Genomic DNA, 17,915 nt, shown 5'->3' on the forward strand with positions numbered 1-17,915 from the left:
TCCAGTGGTTTCACATTTATTTTCTCAGACTGAGGCCTGGGCCACCCAAGGGATGGATGCTGATGGGTAAGTTAGAGGGATGAATTTTGCTGAATGCAGAGCAATGTCTGAGTTGGCAAGTTACGGGACAGGACTGGCTGGAAGATAAGGGTGGTTAGGCCAGACAGGAGATGTTTGGCTATTTAAAAGTAAGGAGAGAATATTAAAAAAAAAATAAATTTGGAAAATTGGAGTTTTTGATGTTCTATTACTAAGGAACTCGGGGAGGCTAAGCTATAAATGAATAGAATCCCATTTGAGATCAGTCTAGAAGAGAACCATGTTCATGAGTTGAAGTGTTCCATTTTATAAATTTTTACAGACGGAGAAAGACTCAGAGAAGTTATAACATATCGAGGTCACACAGTGGCACAGTCAGAACTAGGGGGAAAGGGAAAGAGAAGAGATGAAGCATTTATATGGCATCTTAGGTGCCAGGAACCATGCTAGTGCTTTTTACAAATATTTCATTTGATATAATATTAATGTTGACATTATAACTAATCCAGTGTTCTTTCCATGCTGCCTTTGCCCTGAACCAGCAGAGCTGGGAACAGTCTGGATGACAGAGGGGAAGAAGATCCAGACATGAAACCGCTCATTTGCTACAGAAGAGTCAAGGGGAATCACACTGAGCACCTTGTTGGGTGTGTGTGTGTGGGGAAATTGCCATTTTCTCTTTCTTTCTTTCCCCTCTTTCTCTCTCTCTCTCTGTGTGTGTGTGTGTGTGTGTAAAACACATATATGATAATATATATATGTAAAAAATACATATATTCACACATACACATATAAATATATGTGTGTATAATAGTGATGTCTTAGACCATAGGGATACAGGTCATGCTTTCCGTGTAGATCTTCAAAGAGTTTACAGACTGGTTGGAATGATATGGCTAATACATAAGGTGGGGAAGTATGTGTGACAAGCACTAGCTTTGTGATTCATTGGGATAGGGAACTTCTGTGGAAAGAAATTCCCATCAATATAGATTATTCATCTTTTCAAAAAGAGTTGCTAAGTCCTGATCGGTCAGTGACAGTTAATAATGTGTCAGTGGCAGACCTTGAACCCTGGTTTTACTGGCTCCTAACCATGCTGCCTGCCCCTTCTTCCCCTCCCCCCTCCCCCCACATACCCTAAATTGTGGGTTGTATTCCAATTTAGAACAAGGGGATGGAAATTGAGGAGGGTGGGATCCCTTTCTGTCTTATCTAGCTAAAATTAAATCACTGAATTTTAGAATTGAAAGGACCTTAGAAATCTTCAACTTCGTTTTGCAGAAGATGAAACATTTCTACTTCTAGCTTCTTAGGAAAAGGACAGGTTGAATGAGAAGGAAATTATATAGATTTGGAGGAATTTGGACTAATGAAGGCCAGAGATTGAATCTGGAAAAGAGAAATTGGTGAAAAAATGAAGTTTCAGCTCCAGATTCTGCTTCTGGCTTCTCTGTGAGACTGTTGACAGCAAAGGGAAAGGATGAAGGACCCAAAGAGGAAGATTACATCAGGCCAAGCAGTTGTCAGAGGTAAGAAAAGGTAAGTGAACCAGTGATGAGTGGATTGTTGGGTGGGGCAAACTGGTGAAACTATTGGTGTGAGATGGGAATGGAGTGTAGGGTATGGCAGAGGATGAGTTGTTGAGACTTAAGGACAGTTTGTTGAATGTGGCTGTCAAAATTATGAAACCAAATTTAATAATTGGTAGGAAAGCTTTTAACTAAGTGCATAGAGTAAACCCACAAGTAGTTAAAAATAAAGCCGAAAATCTAGGGAGCAAGGATTATTTTGCAGTTTTGTATCAAGTTTAAATGTTTCTGCTATAGTTGAGCAAGTCTTCCAAGTGTTGACTGATCTTCTTGGAAGGAGATAAAGATTCCACACTCTTTAAGTTGTTAGGGACATAAAATTGTTACCAAAGGAAACAGAATCAAGTAGGGGAAACTGAAGTTGTTCAGGAGAAACAATAGACCTTTATTAGGAACTCAGAAAAAAGAAGAACAAGGAAACATTTAACAGAAAGGAGAAAAGGAAGACAGCTACATACAGAGTTAGGAAACAAGTCGCAGTTTTTAAGGGCTCAGGGAGGATACTGGATACTGTGAGGAGGAAGAAATAAGATAAAACAGAACCAGAGAAACTACTGGGGAAGAGGTCATCTAGCAAAACTGTGGTGTTTGGTGATTTGGGGCTTTATGTTCTTATGGTTCATTAGTTTGGGTAGTCTTTCCAAAAATAGCTTGTAGCTTTTCACAATTTTAAAACTTTTCAGTGTTTTTCTTTGTATTTATTTTAGGGGTGCCAATTTGTTAATCACAGAAAATATCTTAGTCTTTTGAATTATGCCCTCTATTTAGTTGATAAAACTTTTCAGAGAAATACATTTCCTTCTATTTGATCTAATAACAATAGAGGCAACTATGGTCTTCTGTGTGTGTGTGTAAGACTTAGTGAAATGGTATTATCCATTTGTTGATTAATCTGGATAGACCGGATCCTGCCAAAAGAGGCCTAAAAGTACTGTGAAGTGTTGGGGATTAAATTTTGGACTATATCAGTGCAGGTTGTTTCTATTTTTCTTACTTATACCGCTGAAGGCAAGGGATGCAGAAGAGAAAAAAATGGAATTGGGAAGTGAATCATGGGCTAACAGAATGAGATTTGTTCATTTGAATCATGGCTTTAAATATGGGGATGCCGATTTCTTGCCTGGGATGGAATATTATCTAACAAAGGCTGGTAAGAACATACTTGTACATTATCACCTGATAATTCTCTTAGTTTATCTGCCATCTGCCATCTTCCCCCTTCCTCCCTTTTTTTGGCATTCATCTTTGTCACATACTCATTTCTTCTCGAGACACCTCATATTAACATAGTTCACTGCTATTCCTGCAGATTAATCATTCTTTGTCCCTTCTAGTTTTCAAAACATTAGTAGGCCTTTTTTGAGGCCCTTAGGCTGACAATCAAAAAGATCAGGGGTACTAGTATTAACTGCTACATGGTACAAGTTCAGGAGATTTGATTATGTCCTCCAAGATTGACTTGAATGACTGTTACTAGTCATCCTGAAAAAATAATTATTTTAAATTGTTGGAATGGATTTAATTTCAATATTGAGGTTTTAGGGACAGGTAGGTGGCACAGTGGATAGAGTACCAACCCTCAAGTCAGAAGCACCTGAATTTCAATATGGCCTCAGACATTTAATACTTCCTGGCTGTGTGATTCTGGCCATGTCACTTAACCCAATTGCCTCAGCAAAAAAGAAAAAAAATTGCATCTCAATTCTTTCGTATTGAAAATAATTTTCAATTTTTTTGAATTCGAAAATATTTTTCAGATATCTTCAAAGAGAACCAAAATATATCCATTTTTGATAAGTTGACAGATTGAACTTGTATTTAGGCGCTTTTTTTTTTTTTTTCTTTTACTTGCCTTATAGATAACAAAGAGGCAAGAGAATGTACTTTAAAAATTGGATTTCATCCCACATGATAGTATCACTAATGTGGTATGAGCAGAATGATCAGGTGGGCAAATCCACCTTGAAGAGAACTAATCCAGGTGTGGGGGAAGGAGGCTGAAAGGATTACAGGTATCCCATATTTGTCAGTTCTGACTTCAATATTAATGTGTCTGAGAGCATCTTGAAATTGGAGATGCTATGTCCTCGGAACTGGGCGAGCATACCACCTTGGAACATAGAAAACCAACTCAGTACAAATTGTAGAAACTGTTGAAACCTTTGTAAGGTTTGGTGAAATTTTGCCTTTATGCAAAATGACAGAATTTGAATGAACTTCATACAATGGACTAGTCAGGGATAGAGAAGTCCAAGATTTCAAGGTGATCAATTGAATATCAGGCTTGTAGAATAATTACTTACAAGAATAATCTGATACTTGAAATGGGTCATCAAAGACATGCAAAAACTTTGAAGTGACATTGAGGACCCAATTAAAGGAAAAAAAACCCCAAAGTGATATTACAATTTGAGGTTTATTAATGACATCTGTTTTGGATCATATTCAAACCTTTTACTCTTGTTTGTCCCATATTGGGCTCTTAAGCACTGTGTTCAATTTGGGCTCCCAAAATGCAAAAGTTAGCAGAGGTTTAAAAAAAAAAAAAAAAAAAAAAAAAAAAAAAAAAAGCTAAGGAATCCAGGGAAAAAACTGCCAGGTTGGGATTGTATGTGGGCAACTTAACTGTTTATCCACTTTAACACAGTTTAAGGTTATTCACTACAAAATTTTTTCTAAAATGACACATGGTTACAATTTCAAAAGACTGAAATTATGCTTAAGACTGACTACATACTATAGCTTTATAAATGATTCAATGTTTAATAGACCTTTCATCTTCCCAACATAATGAAATGATGAATAAATTGATGAATTATAATTTTATTGTTTGCATGCAACTTCTAATGAAAAACATTTATGATCCTACTAAAGTTCAACAATCTTAACAGCAGAAAAAGTTTTACAACTACATTACTTTTTACTTAAACACTTATTTGTTTTCTATGAATTTATCATGGTTACAGTTACGTTCCAAACTATTTATACTTTAGAAATGCATCGAGGCTGTCGAGTGATGCCTTTTACAAATGCATTGAGGCTGTCAGGTGATGCCGTTTACAAATTGTCATAGTCGTCGTCGTCTTCATGTTTTCTTTTCAATGCATTTGGTGACTCAACAGGGGTGTTCTGTGATACCACGTTGGTGGTGATGAGGATGTTCTTTGGCCCAATCAGAGAAGGGTTGATCAGAACATTCTGAACAGCAGGAGCTGCAGGAACAGCTGCAAAATAAAAACATGACCCCCAAACAGAATACTGTTAAATCTTTGAAGACTAGGATTTCAAGGTAAAACAAAAGCACCTGTCTTTTCACAGTTAGTTGGTTTTTGGCAGCAGAGAAAGTCTAGCTAAGGAGAGACTGGAATTGAGAAAGAATGGGGGCAGTGTGCAGAGGATATTGGGAGGGAATGGGGATTGTAGGGCCACCTCTTAATTAGAAACTAATGAAGGAGAAGAGAATAGGGGCAGATTCTGGAATTCTGTGAGATGGTTGGGGAGGTGAGTGGGGGACCTCCTGCTAAGAAGCCTCAGATGATGTATAGAGTGAAATAGTAAATGGGGACCCAGGGAGGAATAGAATGTTGCTATGAGACCTGCTTGGGATTGGACTGAAAATCTGTAGTATTTTTATATGAAATATCTATCTTACAAAACACCAGTTGGGTGTGTGTGATGATTTTGTTCACGTATGGATACACTACAGTTCTGAATAGTGAGGTACTTCCTAGCACAATGATTCAACTGAGTAAAAATTATCTTACTATGTGAATTGTATGTATCCTTTTATGAGGTTAGCAAAAAAAAAAAGTTTTGTGTTTGGGTTACACATAGGGAAAATAAAGGAATAATCATCTCAAAGCTTTGTACATCTGGGGGATTTGTGAGAATTTCAAAATAAGTACAGGATGTATTGGACACCTTGCTGCCATTATTTGGAAACAAATGTTAAATAAATCCAAAGTGCTTGAATGACTGAGGTATTGTGACCCAAACTGATTTATTACCTGGTTTGGCAGCAGCAGACTGGGAGGGTGGTATCTGCACAGTGAACCTTTGACCTGGCACAGACACAGGGGCCCCAACTTTAGTTGAAACGGCAACTGACTGTGCAGATGGGGTACCTGCAATTAATTATTAACATATTCTATTAGGTGCCTTAATGCTTAATCCATAGCAATTTCTCTTAATGTGATGAGATCATTAGCAGCATCAAAAAAACATATATTTTAAAATTTCTTAGCTTGTTTTTAGATGGTAAACTTACAGGAAGCCCTGGTGTTAAGAATATAAATCAACAGATCTGAGCTAGTTTTGTCACCAGTACCGAGTTTTAGGAAGAACATAGGCAAGCTGCAGAACTTCCCAAGAGGTTTATAGGGGCCCAGATAAAGGCCTTAGTGATCATGCTTTTTGGAGGAAAAGCTTGAAGGAAGGTGCTGGAGATGTGGAACTTAAAAGAGGAGAATGTCTAGAAGGGAGCACGAAAATTCTACTAGCTCAGGGAATCTGGGAGTCAGGCACTCTTCATGTGCAGGAAAGATTTGATTAGACTGGTTCTGGAGCAATGGGGCAAGTTGTAAAGAAGTACATTGGTGTAAAGAGGTTACCCTAAGGTTTGATATCAAGAAGAACTTTCTAACAATTACAGCATGTGTAAGTAGGGGGTAGCTTGCCTTGGGAAGTAGAGGGCCTGTTTCACTAGGATTCTCCAAGAATGCCTTGGGGTTCAGAGATTAAAGGACTATTAAGGTCCGCTATCAATAACAGTTCACCTCCAGATTTATGAAACAGTCACGGAAATCATTCACCCTTTACATGCTGTCTTTACTAAGGGGGGGGGGTGTGTGCTACTGAATCACCCTAAAAATAAAATCCAAGCATTGAAAGTATTCTTCCAAAGTGCTTTATTGGAACTGTAGTGCTTTGCAGTAAAAGCTATCAAGAAAAAGCTATGAGTTCCCCTCTCTTACCCAAAGTAGGAGTGCTGGGTCTGCTGCTAACAGCACCAACACTCAGGCGGGGAACAGTTATCCTTCCAGCTGCAGCAGGCCCCTGGAAAGAAGGAAAGCCGCAATTCTTGATTCTGATTTGACATCTCAAAATCTGGATTGTTGATGCTTTTAAAGCCCCCAAATTTACAAAGAATGTTTTCTTTGCAAGTAATCCACAAATCCAGCATGGTATGACAAAGATTTACATTAAAAATTATGTTCCTTTCTCTTTTATTTAATGTTCCTGTTTTAATCCTCCCCCTCCCCCCCAACATTCAATTCAAGCTGTCACAAATATGCCGAATATTTTTAAGTGACTAGTTATACTTGGTAACTAGCACTTGATCCATTACAAATTCCTCTGATCTAATCTCAACTGAGTCCTTACTGCTGTTGAGCAATTCTTTTTTTTTTTTTTTTTCTATGCCTGTTCCAATTTTCTCAAGCCCCATCACCAACAATGTCCTCAGTTCATCCTCTTTCAGCAGATGACCTTGCGTCCTACTTATTGGGAAAAAAATAAAAATAAATCACACAAAACCAAAACCTGTGGCAATCAACATGAGTTCCTCCCTCTCAGAATCTTTGCTGTCTTCCCAGCTTGACTCCTTGCCTACAAACATGTCATGGTCTCCCCTATCTTTATAGATCCTTCCGAGCCTATCATTGCTCTAAGCTCATTTTACATACACACGTATAGATAGATATATCTATCTCTTGCTTTCTTTCTAGTCTATATTTGCTGCTTCTGCTTCCTTAGTACCTACTGACTTCCTAACTCTTCAATGTGGCTTTCCAGCAAGACCATTCTACTGAAATTGCTGTCTTCAAAGTTATCAGTGATTTCTTAACTGCTAAATATGACATCCTTTTCTCAGTTGTCATACTTGACCTCTTCCAGCATGAGACATACTATTGCTTACCTCTCCTGCCCTTCAGTACTCACTCATAGCTTGTGGGATCCTCTCTGAAGTTCCTCCTACCAGTGTGACCATTCCTTCTCAATCTCCTTTTCTGGTTCCATAATCGTTTTCTGCCCCCTAATTGTGGGGAGCCTACAAAGCTCTGTTGTAGACTTTCTTTTCTATCTACTATTCTCTCTGGATGATCTCATCAGTTCCTAAGGATTCTTTCATCCTTGTGAAGATGACCTCCAAATCTATCTCCAGAATTAGAGTTAAGCTTTCCCTTGAACTTCAGTTCTACATTGACACCTCCTTGTCCAGTCAACCTCAATCAACTTTGTTAAGCCTAGTAACTTCCATGACAGGCACTGTGGTAGGTGCTGGGGATACTAGAATAAAGAATTAATTCCCATTCATAGGGACCATACATTCCAATGGGGGAGAAAAGCACATATAGAAATCTATACAGCACAAATAGAAAGGGAATAAGTACAAATATATACAAAGTAGTTAAATACAAAGTAGATTGGGAGGGAAAACACTAGCAGGGGAAATCAGGAAAGGCGTCATGAAGATGATGCTTGAGCTGTATCTAAAGAGAGATTTTGAGGCAAAGATAAGGAGAGAGTGCATTCCAGGCAAGTTGGATGGCCAATGCAAAGGCATGGAGATGAGAGATGAAGCATCACATGCGATGAACAGAAAGCTAGCTTGTAGAATTGTAGGTAGGAGTATGTATGTCCAATGAGGGTAACATAGGTAAATTGGGACCAGGTTGTGTAGGGCTTTAAAAGTTAGATGAGGAGTTTCTATTTTATTAACTCTAGAGGCAACAGGAAATCAAAGGGGACTCAAAAGGTGAGATCTGCGTTTAAGGAAAATTATTTTTGCAGTGGTGTGCAGAATGGGCTGTTGTGGTAAGATACTTGAGGCAAGAGGCCAATTAATAATCTAGGTGAGGGATGGTGAAGGCCTGAAGTAAACAGCTAGCTAGCTGTATGAGTGGAGAAGAGGACCCTATGCAAGAGATGTGAAGATAGAAATGGCAAGATCTGGCAACTGACTGGGTATGTAGGGTGAGGGGAGAGCAAAGTGTCGAGGACAATGGCAAAATTACAGGTCTGAGAAACTGGTAGGATGGTGTTTAAGAGAAAGACGAAGTGTATTCTAGATGCACCGAGTTTGAGATTTCTCTTGGCCATCCAGTTTATGTCCAATAGACGGCAAATATTTGGTGGTGAAGGACTCCACTGAAGAGGACATATAAGGGCTAGATATAGAGACCTTCAAGTCAACTCCAGAGTTGACTTAGCATAATCCTTGGTAGCTCAAACTCAATACATCTAAAATGGAACTAATCATCTTTCTCCACAAACCTACTCCTTCAAATGTCCATATTGATTTTGAAGGCTCTGCCATCCTCCCAGTCACCCAGCTTTGTAACTGCAGAGATGGCCATTGTTACTCTTTCCTTTCCCTCTATAGTTGATTTAAATCTTGTTGATTCTACTTCATCATCTTTCCACTCAAACTGCCTGCATCACTTGCTTGGATTATTGCAATAATATCTTAATTGGTCTCTCTAGTTCCCTTGTCTCTCGCATCTCCCATCCATTCTAGATGTAACTGGCAAAATAATCCTTCTATTATACAGCCCTGACCACCTCAAAAACCTTCAGTGGTTTTCTATGGCATTTATGGTCCTCTACAATCTTACAAAACTATTTTCTAACTTTCACTCCCTTTTCTTGCACTGTGTGTTCCAGCCAAAAGCAATTACTAGTGTGTTTCCCTGAATTCAATATTTCAGTGTTCTCTGAGTAGGTCCAAACCATTCCCTCTCCCCAGATGCACTCTTACTTCAAGGCTCAGACATCCCCTCCTAATGAAAGATTTTCATGATCCCCTCAGGTGTTAGTATTCCTCTCTTAAATTATGTGAATGTAAGTTTCCTGAGGACAAGGAATGTTTGATTTCTGTCTTTATTCCATGTCTAACATGCACGTGGTATATATTTGTTTGCATTTTGGCTCTCCCATTAGATTGTAAACTTCTTGAGGGCAGGGGCTGTCTTTTGTCTCTTTTTGTATCCCCAGCCTTAGCACAGTGACTGGCACATAGTAGCAACTTACTAAATGTTTACTGATTGATGGATAAGCACCAAATGTATTTTTGTGGAATTTATTGGGATCTCCACTTAGATACTGTAGTACACTTTCAGGCAGGCTTCTCTTTTCAGAATGTTACATTGTATTTACATTTTCATCAGTGAATTCCTTGACTTACTGAAAGACATCTCCAGTGATGGCATTTTTGGCAGGAAGGGAAGATATCTTGATGTGATGAGTGGGGCCCTTCCTGGAATCAAGAGAGGTGGGATCAACTCCCACGCTAGCTTTGTGACCTCAGGTGAGTTCCTTCCCCTCCCTGGCCCTCATTTTCCTAGGACTGAATGAGTAGCATGATTTAAATAGTCTAGCAAGCTTGCTTTCAGCTCTTATAACTATGGCATAAGGTAGGCCCAGCTCCTGATGTTAAACATCTCAATCTACTTCCGTGGGATAAGGGATAGTTTCATTACTTTCGAGAACTCCTGGGTGAGGAAATTCCCTTTTACCAACATTGGTTGGTGCCTTCTCTGCAACTTTGAGTTCTAAGAAAACTGACTAGAACCCTGAGAGAATAAGTGCCTTGCCCAGAGTCAGAGGGGACTGGAACCCAGGGCTTCAAGAACAAAATTCTTCCTAACTTTGAAGCCAGCTTCCCATCTCCTTATACCACACTGCCTCTTTTCAAAAGAATAGCTGGCTAGAGAGAATTTTAAAATAGTTTTTAAGTACTAATAAGTGATTTTAGCTAATGGCTAGTAAATGGTTTTTGTTTTTGTTTTTGTTTTTTAACTATGGGATAAATGGTACTATTTTCTGGAAAAACTGATTTTCTTTTTAAAAAAGAATCACAAAACACTCACCTTTTTTGGTAAAGGCTTAAGTCTGTAGTTTGGTGCTGTTAAACAGTATCTGTCGGGTGGGAGTCTAAGTCCTGAATATGGCTTAATCAATGGTAAAGGGGTTTGATTTTTTTGTCTTGCAATATCTAATAGAAACTGAGAAAAATAAACCCTAGTTAGTGCTGTGTTCTCTCTCTCTCCCCCTCTTCCCCCCAGATAAAACAGATGCTTAAATAAAAGTTACTCACATCTCTTGGGGGAGGGGAAGTAAAAGACTGATCAGATCGACACTGGATTGCCAATCGCACATCATCTGCATCAACAGTGGCTTTCTTAGCATGGCTTGAATAAATTTTTGCATCATCCAAAATTGTTGTTACATATCCTTTGAGAATGGAGACAATTTCCTCTTAGACAGATGAGAAAGGCTTAGTCTTATTTGGGTTATGTTATAGAAATATTTATTTTAAAAATTATTAATTTGAGATGTTATGGCTTTTAAATATATATATATATATATATATGTGTATATATATATGGAGAGAGAGAGAGAGAAAGTTTGCCTTATACTATCCATTTAAATACTTACCACAATAAAAATAATAACTGCCCTCTCTGAGTTCAGCCCATTTTATGTACTTTAAGATTAGGTTTATGTGGCTGATGTAGAAAATACAATTCTATTAGAATTATAGAAGACATTAGTATCAAATTGACTGAATTAGAGAAATTTTGTTTTGTGGGTCACTCACGGAAGGCAAACTCCAGCATCTGATTGATTACTTTTGGCTCATAATCTGTAATTCCCATATCCTTCAGGATTTGTGCCATCACCTGTGGGTTTAAATAAAGTAGTAAGCTATCCTCACCAAAACAGACAGCCTAAAAACTGAACTCTAAAATTTGGCTAAAAGCAGTCCAAGGTCACAACTACTGTCACCTGGAGAGCAAACTGTTCCCTTTATTTTTATTTAGTGTCTAAATTTCAGACACACGTTGCCTTTTCTCAATACCTAGTGTCTCATTCTTAACACTTCCAAATGAATTCCCACTCTTTCCCTGTATAAACTCCACAAGTCACTAGTTAGCTTCTTTGGTGGTTAACAGCCTCACCAAATTTCTATATGTAATTTAAAAAAAAAAAAAAAAAAAAAGGTGGGTGTGAAATAGGAGCTCAAGAATATTTACATAGCCTGTGTGTGAATTATTTTTCCCCCCAGGAAGATTGCTTCTGGAGGAGTGGCTATAGCAGTCTGTCATTTTGGGGATGGAGAATGAGGCTGGCATTCTTCCAAAATAAATGAGCAAAGGATATGAACAGGCAGTTTTCAAAAGAAAAAAAATGCGAGTAGAAGCTTTCTCAATAAATAAAGAAGTAAAGCAAGGACACCCACTCTCCCCACTATTATGTGATAATGGTTCTAGAAATACTAACAATAGCAATAAGACAGGAGAAAGAAATTTAAGGCATAAAGATAGGTAAAGATGACATGATTTACTTAGAAAATCCTAGGGAATCAGCAGAGATACCAATTCAAACAATAGCTTCGGCAAAGTTGCAGACTTCAAAATAAATCCACACACACGCAAAAAAATCAACAATATTTCCATATAATAATAACAAAGTCCAAAAGGCAATAATAGGAAGAAAAATCCCATTCAAAATAGCTACAAAATGCATAAAATACTTAGGAATCAATCTACCAAAGTACCCTAAATAATTGGAAAGATTCAATTATAAAGTGGTACCACTTAATGAAATAAAAAAAAGTAGCTAGAGGAATATTCAGTGCTCATGACTGGGTCATGCCAATATAACAAGAATGACAATACCCAAGTTCATTTATACTTTTAATCTATACCAATCAAACTACCAAAATGTTATTTTATAGAAGTGAATGAAATAAACACAAAATTCAATTGGAGAAATAAATGATCTAGAATAACAAGAAAGATAATGACAAGAGGTAGGGAGATAAAGGGGGAGTAGAACTTCCAAATCTCAAATTACATTATATAGCAGCAGTCATCAAAACCATTTAATACGGGTTGAAAAACAGAGAGGTAGATAGATCAATGCAACAGATCAGACAAGGGAGGAAAAAAAACCATGGAACTCAAATAATCTAGTGTTAGTCAGAAAACAAATTACTTGGGGAAAAAACTCTGATTAGAAACTGTTGGGAAAACTGTAAAGCACACTAGCAGAAACTAGGCTTAGATCAATATCATGCCATATCCCACAAGCAATTCTAAATGGATGTGACCTTAATATTAAAGATAATACCATTAAAATTAGAAGAGAAGCAGATCATATAACAGAGATAAAACTATGTTTGCTGATGACATGATGGTTTTCTTAGAAAATCCTTGGGAATCAGCAAAGATACTAATTGGGGCAAGAGCTGCATTATTGCAGGTTATAAAATGAACTCACAAAAGTCAACAGATTTCTATATAATAATAATAAAAAAAAAAACCCAAATGGCAACAACATAAATAGCTAGGATATATTCACTATGTTCATGGCTAGACCGTGCTGATATAATAAAAATCACAATACTAGCAGTTTTAATGTTATACCAATCAAACTATCAAAGAACTACTTTATAGAACTCAATTAAATAATGACATTTATTTGGAGGAATAAAAGATTAGAATATCAAGAGAAATAAGAGATTGGGATAAAGGAGTAAGAGCACGTTCATACCTCAAAATAATAAAGAAATTATCAAAACCATTTTGCATTTGTTTTAAAATAAAAAATTTATAAGTAGATCCCGATAACCCAGTATTCAATAAAGCAGACAACATAAATTACTTAGGAAAGAATTTCCTATTTAATAAAAACCGATTGGAAACCTAAGAAAACAGTCTGGCAGAAATTAGAGTTAGATGAACATCTTGTGCCATATTCCACAATCAATTCTACATGGATACAAGACCTTAAGGTTTAAGATCATATCATTATTAGAAGCAGATTTTTTTTTGCAGCTATGGATAAAAAAAAAAAAAAAAAAAAAAGTTTTTTTTTTTCCTTTAGAATTCAAACACAATCACTGAATTAGACAAGAGAAATATTGTGCATACTGTTTTATTAAGTACATAATAAAATAAATTCACAACACAGATGTAAACCCACATCACACTCAAAACAATACTTAATAGCTATGATGAAGAATGGGCTCAACTATAGACCTCGGGCTTCATGCAGGAATATTTTTTTACACCAAAAACTGGGGAAATCTTTTCTACTCAGATATATCCTTTATAATAAACTTTATTAACCACCCACCCTGAAAGGGATTTCCAAGAAGTGTTAGCTCTTAATATTAGCAGTTTTTAGGCAAAAGAACCGTCAGAATCATCAAACTGGCTATCTCTGAGATATACAGACCAGACAATTGGATGTCAACACTGTACAATCAGAATGGGGTTTATAGCAAAATAGTTCAATTTCATTCTTTTAAGCCAGCTCACCTGCAGATACAACTCCAGCCCCCTGCTTTTCCTTCTCATGCCAGAGGTGGCAGCAAACAGTAACAAGTCTTTAAGAAAAGGGGCACTTTTCTCCAGCTCTAGATGGCACTGAAGGGCAAAAACCCTCTGGTATTCTTGGCCAATGAAATCAGTTCTCCCTGACCAATCAGTAATCACTCAGCTGAAGCCTTCTCTCAGTTTACTTTCTCTACCTGTCTGAGCTCCAGACTGAGCAGCTTTTTACCCTACCCCTGCTGTCTTCACTTCTTCTCAGGCTCCTCTTCCTCTGCTGCTGCTGTCTTCTCTGGCCCTTCGCCTGCTGCTCTCTCCCTGTAGTAGTTGGAGTTCAGTGGCCCATATGCGAGCATCCTGGCTTTCATTGATTCACTTTTTACTTAAAGTCACAACTCCCCAAATTTCTCCTATCAAATTGAGAGTCCTTTTTCTTTTTTTTAAATAAGTTTTTTTTTATTGGTCTTTTTTTACATCACCAAATTTTCCCCCAGGATCCCTTCCCCTTCCTAAAAGCCATGCTGTATAACAAATAATATTTTAAAGACCCCTCCCTCCTCCCTATCTCAGCAAAACTGATAAAGACATCACAAGTCTAAAATATTTACAATATACTACAGTCCTCGACTTCCCATTTTGGCCAGGGGGTGAGGGTGTAATTTTGTAATATCTGTTACTTGTATTGTTACTTCTGTTTATTGTATTCATTATGTAGATATATATGTTTTTTTGGCTCTGATTACTTTGTTGTGCATCAGTTCATGTAAAAATTCCCCTGCTTTTTTCTTTTCATATTCATCATTTTTAATGGCACAGTAATATTCCATCATATTCTTAGACCACAGTTTGTTAGCCACTGTCCAATTAATGAGCATCTGCTTTGTTTTCATTCTTTGTTATAACAAAAACTGCTGCTGTAAAGATTTTGATGTATATGAGAACCTTTTTTTTTTTTTTTTGGCCAGTGGCTTCCTGGGGGGGGTAATAAATGTAGTTATAGAATCTTTTGGTCAAAGGAATGGTTTTTTAAGTTACTTTACTTGATTAATTCCAAATAGAAAAAGAAATTCCATGGAAAACTACAAAATGCATCAAATGTTTGGAGACTGATTTACAGAGCCAACAAAATATCTCCATATTTTAAATATTTGGAGGAAGAATATTCAAAATCACTAATGGGGAGATATGTAAATCAAATTAATCTTGAGGTTTCACCTCAAACTCAGCACACTGGCAAAGGTGACAAAAGATGGGAAGCTTGAATGTTGAAGTGTTCTATAAGCACATTGGTGCACTGTGGAGCTGTCAATCAGTACAGCCATTTTGAAAAGCAATTTGGAATTACTCAAATAAAATGACTAGAAGGTCCATATTGTCCCTCTGACTCAGAGATTCCATTACTAAATTTATACTCCAAGGAGGCCACTGATAAGAAAAAAGTCCTCATGTATATTAATATATTTATAGCAGCACTTTTGAAGGCAGAGAATTGAAAATAAAGATGACCAGTGATTGGGACTTGATTAAATGAATTTTGGTACATGAATGTAATAGAGTGTTACTGTACTGTAAGAAATGAGGAATCTGATTAATACAGAGAAACAAAGAAAAATTTATCAGATCTAATGCACAGTAAAGCAGAGCCAAAAAAACAGTCATTATAATTTAAATTGAAAGAATCATAAAAAAATGAAAGTTGCAAAATTATAAGGAACAAATATGGTACTAAAGAGATATAATAATAGTATTATTAATAATATATTTCTAATTTAATTAATATAATAGTGCTAATCATAATATGAATATAAATGATTTGTTCTTAAAGGGCTATAGAGATCCTAGCTAATATTTATTATACAATAATAATAATTACTGGCTAGAATCTACAAAACCTTTTAGGTTTACAAAATGCGTTACCTAGATTCTCTCATTTTATCCTCCCAACAACATGAAGAGACCTCCCCCTCCCTGCTTTGCAGAGGTGGGAGATCCAAGGGTGTGGTACATTGCATATATTTTCCAGACTTTAATATGGATCGATCGTTTTTGCTGATTTAATTTTCTATTCTTTTTCTTCCCCCCCCCCCCGCCCCCTTTAAAAATATTATTTGTTATATGAGATGGCTCGCTGGGAGGGGGGAAGTAGGAGGAGGAGAGAGGGAAGAGGAAAGAGGAAGGTTGCTAGGAGACATTTTGGTTATATAAAAAAGACAGCAATAAAAATTTATTTAAAAAAAAGAAATTCAAGTGATCAACCACCATGACGGAATACTCCAAATTACTAATAAGAGAAATCCAAATCCAAACAACTGTGGTTTCATTTCCCACCCATTAGATTGGCAAAGATGTTAAAAGACCTAAATGGTAAAAAAAAAAAAAAAAAAATGTCGCAGGGGCTGTGGAAAGAGGCACAATGATGGTAAAGTAGGCAAAACCAGGATAACAATATACAGGATGACCTCAGTAATGCAAACGAAAACAACCTTGAAAGATTGAATACCGATCAGTACATGAACCAATGATGGCGTCTTTCAAGTCTCAGCTAAAATCCCACCTTCTGCAGGAGGCCTTTCTCGATCATTCTCTGTGCTAGTGCCTAGCCTCTGGCCATTACCTTCCACTTTAGCCTCTATGCAGCCTGTCTGTACAAAATCTTTTCCGTATCATCTCCCCTAAATAGAATGAGGGCTCTTGGGGAGCCAAGAGTCAGGCTGGCGTTTTTGTTTATTTGTTTTTGCATTTCTTTGTATCCGCAGCGCTTAGCGCATAGCGAGCCATTAATCAATGCTTGTTGACAGACTGACTGAAAGGAGATACACATTCATTTTCTTTTTTTCCCCCTTTCTATATGGTTTCAATATGTTTTATTCATTTTCATGACATTTAAATTGTTTCCGATCAACGAAAATGCGCCTTCTCTTCATCCCATCACCACCTCCTCCCCCGCGTCGCTCCCCCCCCCCCCCCCCCCCCGCCCCTCTCAGAGAAAGCAAGGAGAAAAAAAATAATACCAACCACCACCCCGGTAACCAACACATATAGTCAAGCAAAACCAATTCCCGCATTGGTGGCATCCATTTTCTGGCCGGCCAATGCGTCGATTTGCTTTACTGGACTGTAATTATTTGGTGCTACGGTGGGTTCTATGCGGAGGTGGGCGGGGGGGGGGGGCTGCGGCATTGAGCAGTGGTGGTGATGCAAAGAAAAAGACGTCAAATGGCAAAGAAAAAAAAAAAATCCAAAAAGCCCGCAATGCCAAAGAGAATCGGACGGCCAGAGGAGCCTGTGCGGGGGCGGCGGGACTGGAGGGTATGGGGGGGGCACTGCTTGGAGTCCAGATCGGGCCCTCGGGAGAGTGGGGGGGGAAGGGTGGGGCGGGCGCTGCGGAGAGGCCTCTGCGACAGAAGCTCAGGAGCCCGAGGGCTACACCGACAGCTGGAGGACTATCCGCAGTGCGAGGGGGGGTGAAGTGGGGGGATGGGGGGCTGCAGACAAACCCAGCCGAAGTGCCGGGGGCGACGGCCACAGCTGGACCTGACAGCCGGAGGCCCCTCGCCCTCTTTTCCCTTTTACCCGCGGGCGCCGAGCCTACCGGCTGCGCGCCTCGCTCGCACCTACCAGAGCATCCTTTGGCCCGCTCTTGGGAGATGCCATCTTAGCCGGCTCCATGGTACTCGACAGCTAGACTTCCGGTGCCGGGCAACGGGAGCTCTCTCTTTATATAGGCCCCGCCCCTGGCTTGCTGGCGTGGGCGGGACGGAGGTGGGACCAAGGAGGGGAGGACCGCAGTTTTGTGCTTGCCGCGCGGTGGCGCTGTGAAGGCCGTCGGAAGGGAGGGGGCTCTACCTCAGGGGCGGCGGCGCTTCTGTTCCCTTAACGGGGCTTCTTTGAAAGCAAAGAGGAACCCCCAAAACTGACTGGGGTCAACCGAGGAGGAGGAGGA

At 38.6% G+C, this 17,915-nt stretch overlaps 1 protein-coding gene across 4 annotated transcripts; it reads right to left on the reverse strand.

The window, feature by feature from the left end:
* Positions 1–3,457: 3,457 nt before the first annotated feature.
* TAF9B (TATA-box binding protein associated factor 9b) lies at positions 3,458–17,913 on the reverse strand. 4 transcript variants are annotated; one of them, XM_031945218.1, is made up of 8 exons: positions 17,591–17,913; positions 11,233–11,314; positions 10,729–10,865; positions 10,502–10,636; positions 9,817–9,888; positions 6,605–6,686; positions 5,639–5,755; positions 3,458–4,855 (listed from the first exon to the last, which is right to left on the reverse strand). In XM_031945218.1, the coding sequence occupies exons 1-8, from the start codon at positions 17,639–17,641 to the stop codon at positions 4,689–4,691; spliced, it is 843 nt and encodes a 280-aa protein (XP_031801078.1). In that variant the 5' UTR covers positions 17,642–17,913; the 3' UTR covers positions 3,458–4,688. The 4 variants fall into 4 exon arrangements, with proteins under 4 accessions (XP_031801078.1, XP_012409040.1, XP_031801079.1 ...); XM_012553586.3 differs by lacking the exon at positions 17,591–17,913 and adding an exon at positions 14,210–15,678; XM_031945219.1 differs by lacking the exon at positions 17,591–17,913 and adding an exon at positions 13,961–14,203.
* Positions 17,914–17,915: the final 2 nt, after the last annotated feature.

This window comes from Sarcophilus harrisii, chromosome X (genome assembly GCF_902635505.1).
Source record: "Sarcophilus harrisii chromosome X, mSarHar1.11, whole genome shotgun sequence".
Taxonomy (NCBI): Eukaryota; Metazoa; Chordata; class Mammalia; order Dasyuromorphia; family Dasyuridae; genus Sarcophilus; species Sarcophilus harrisii.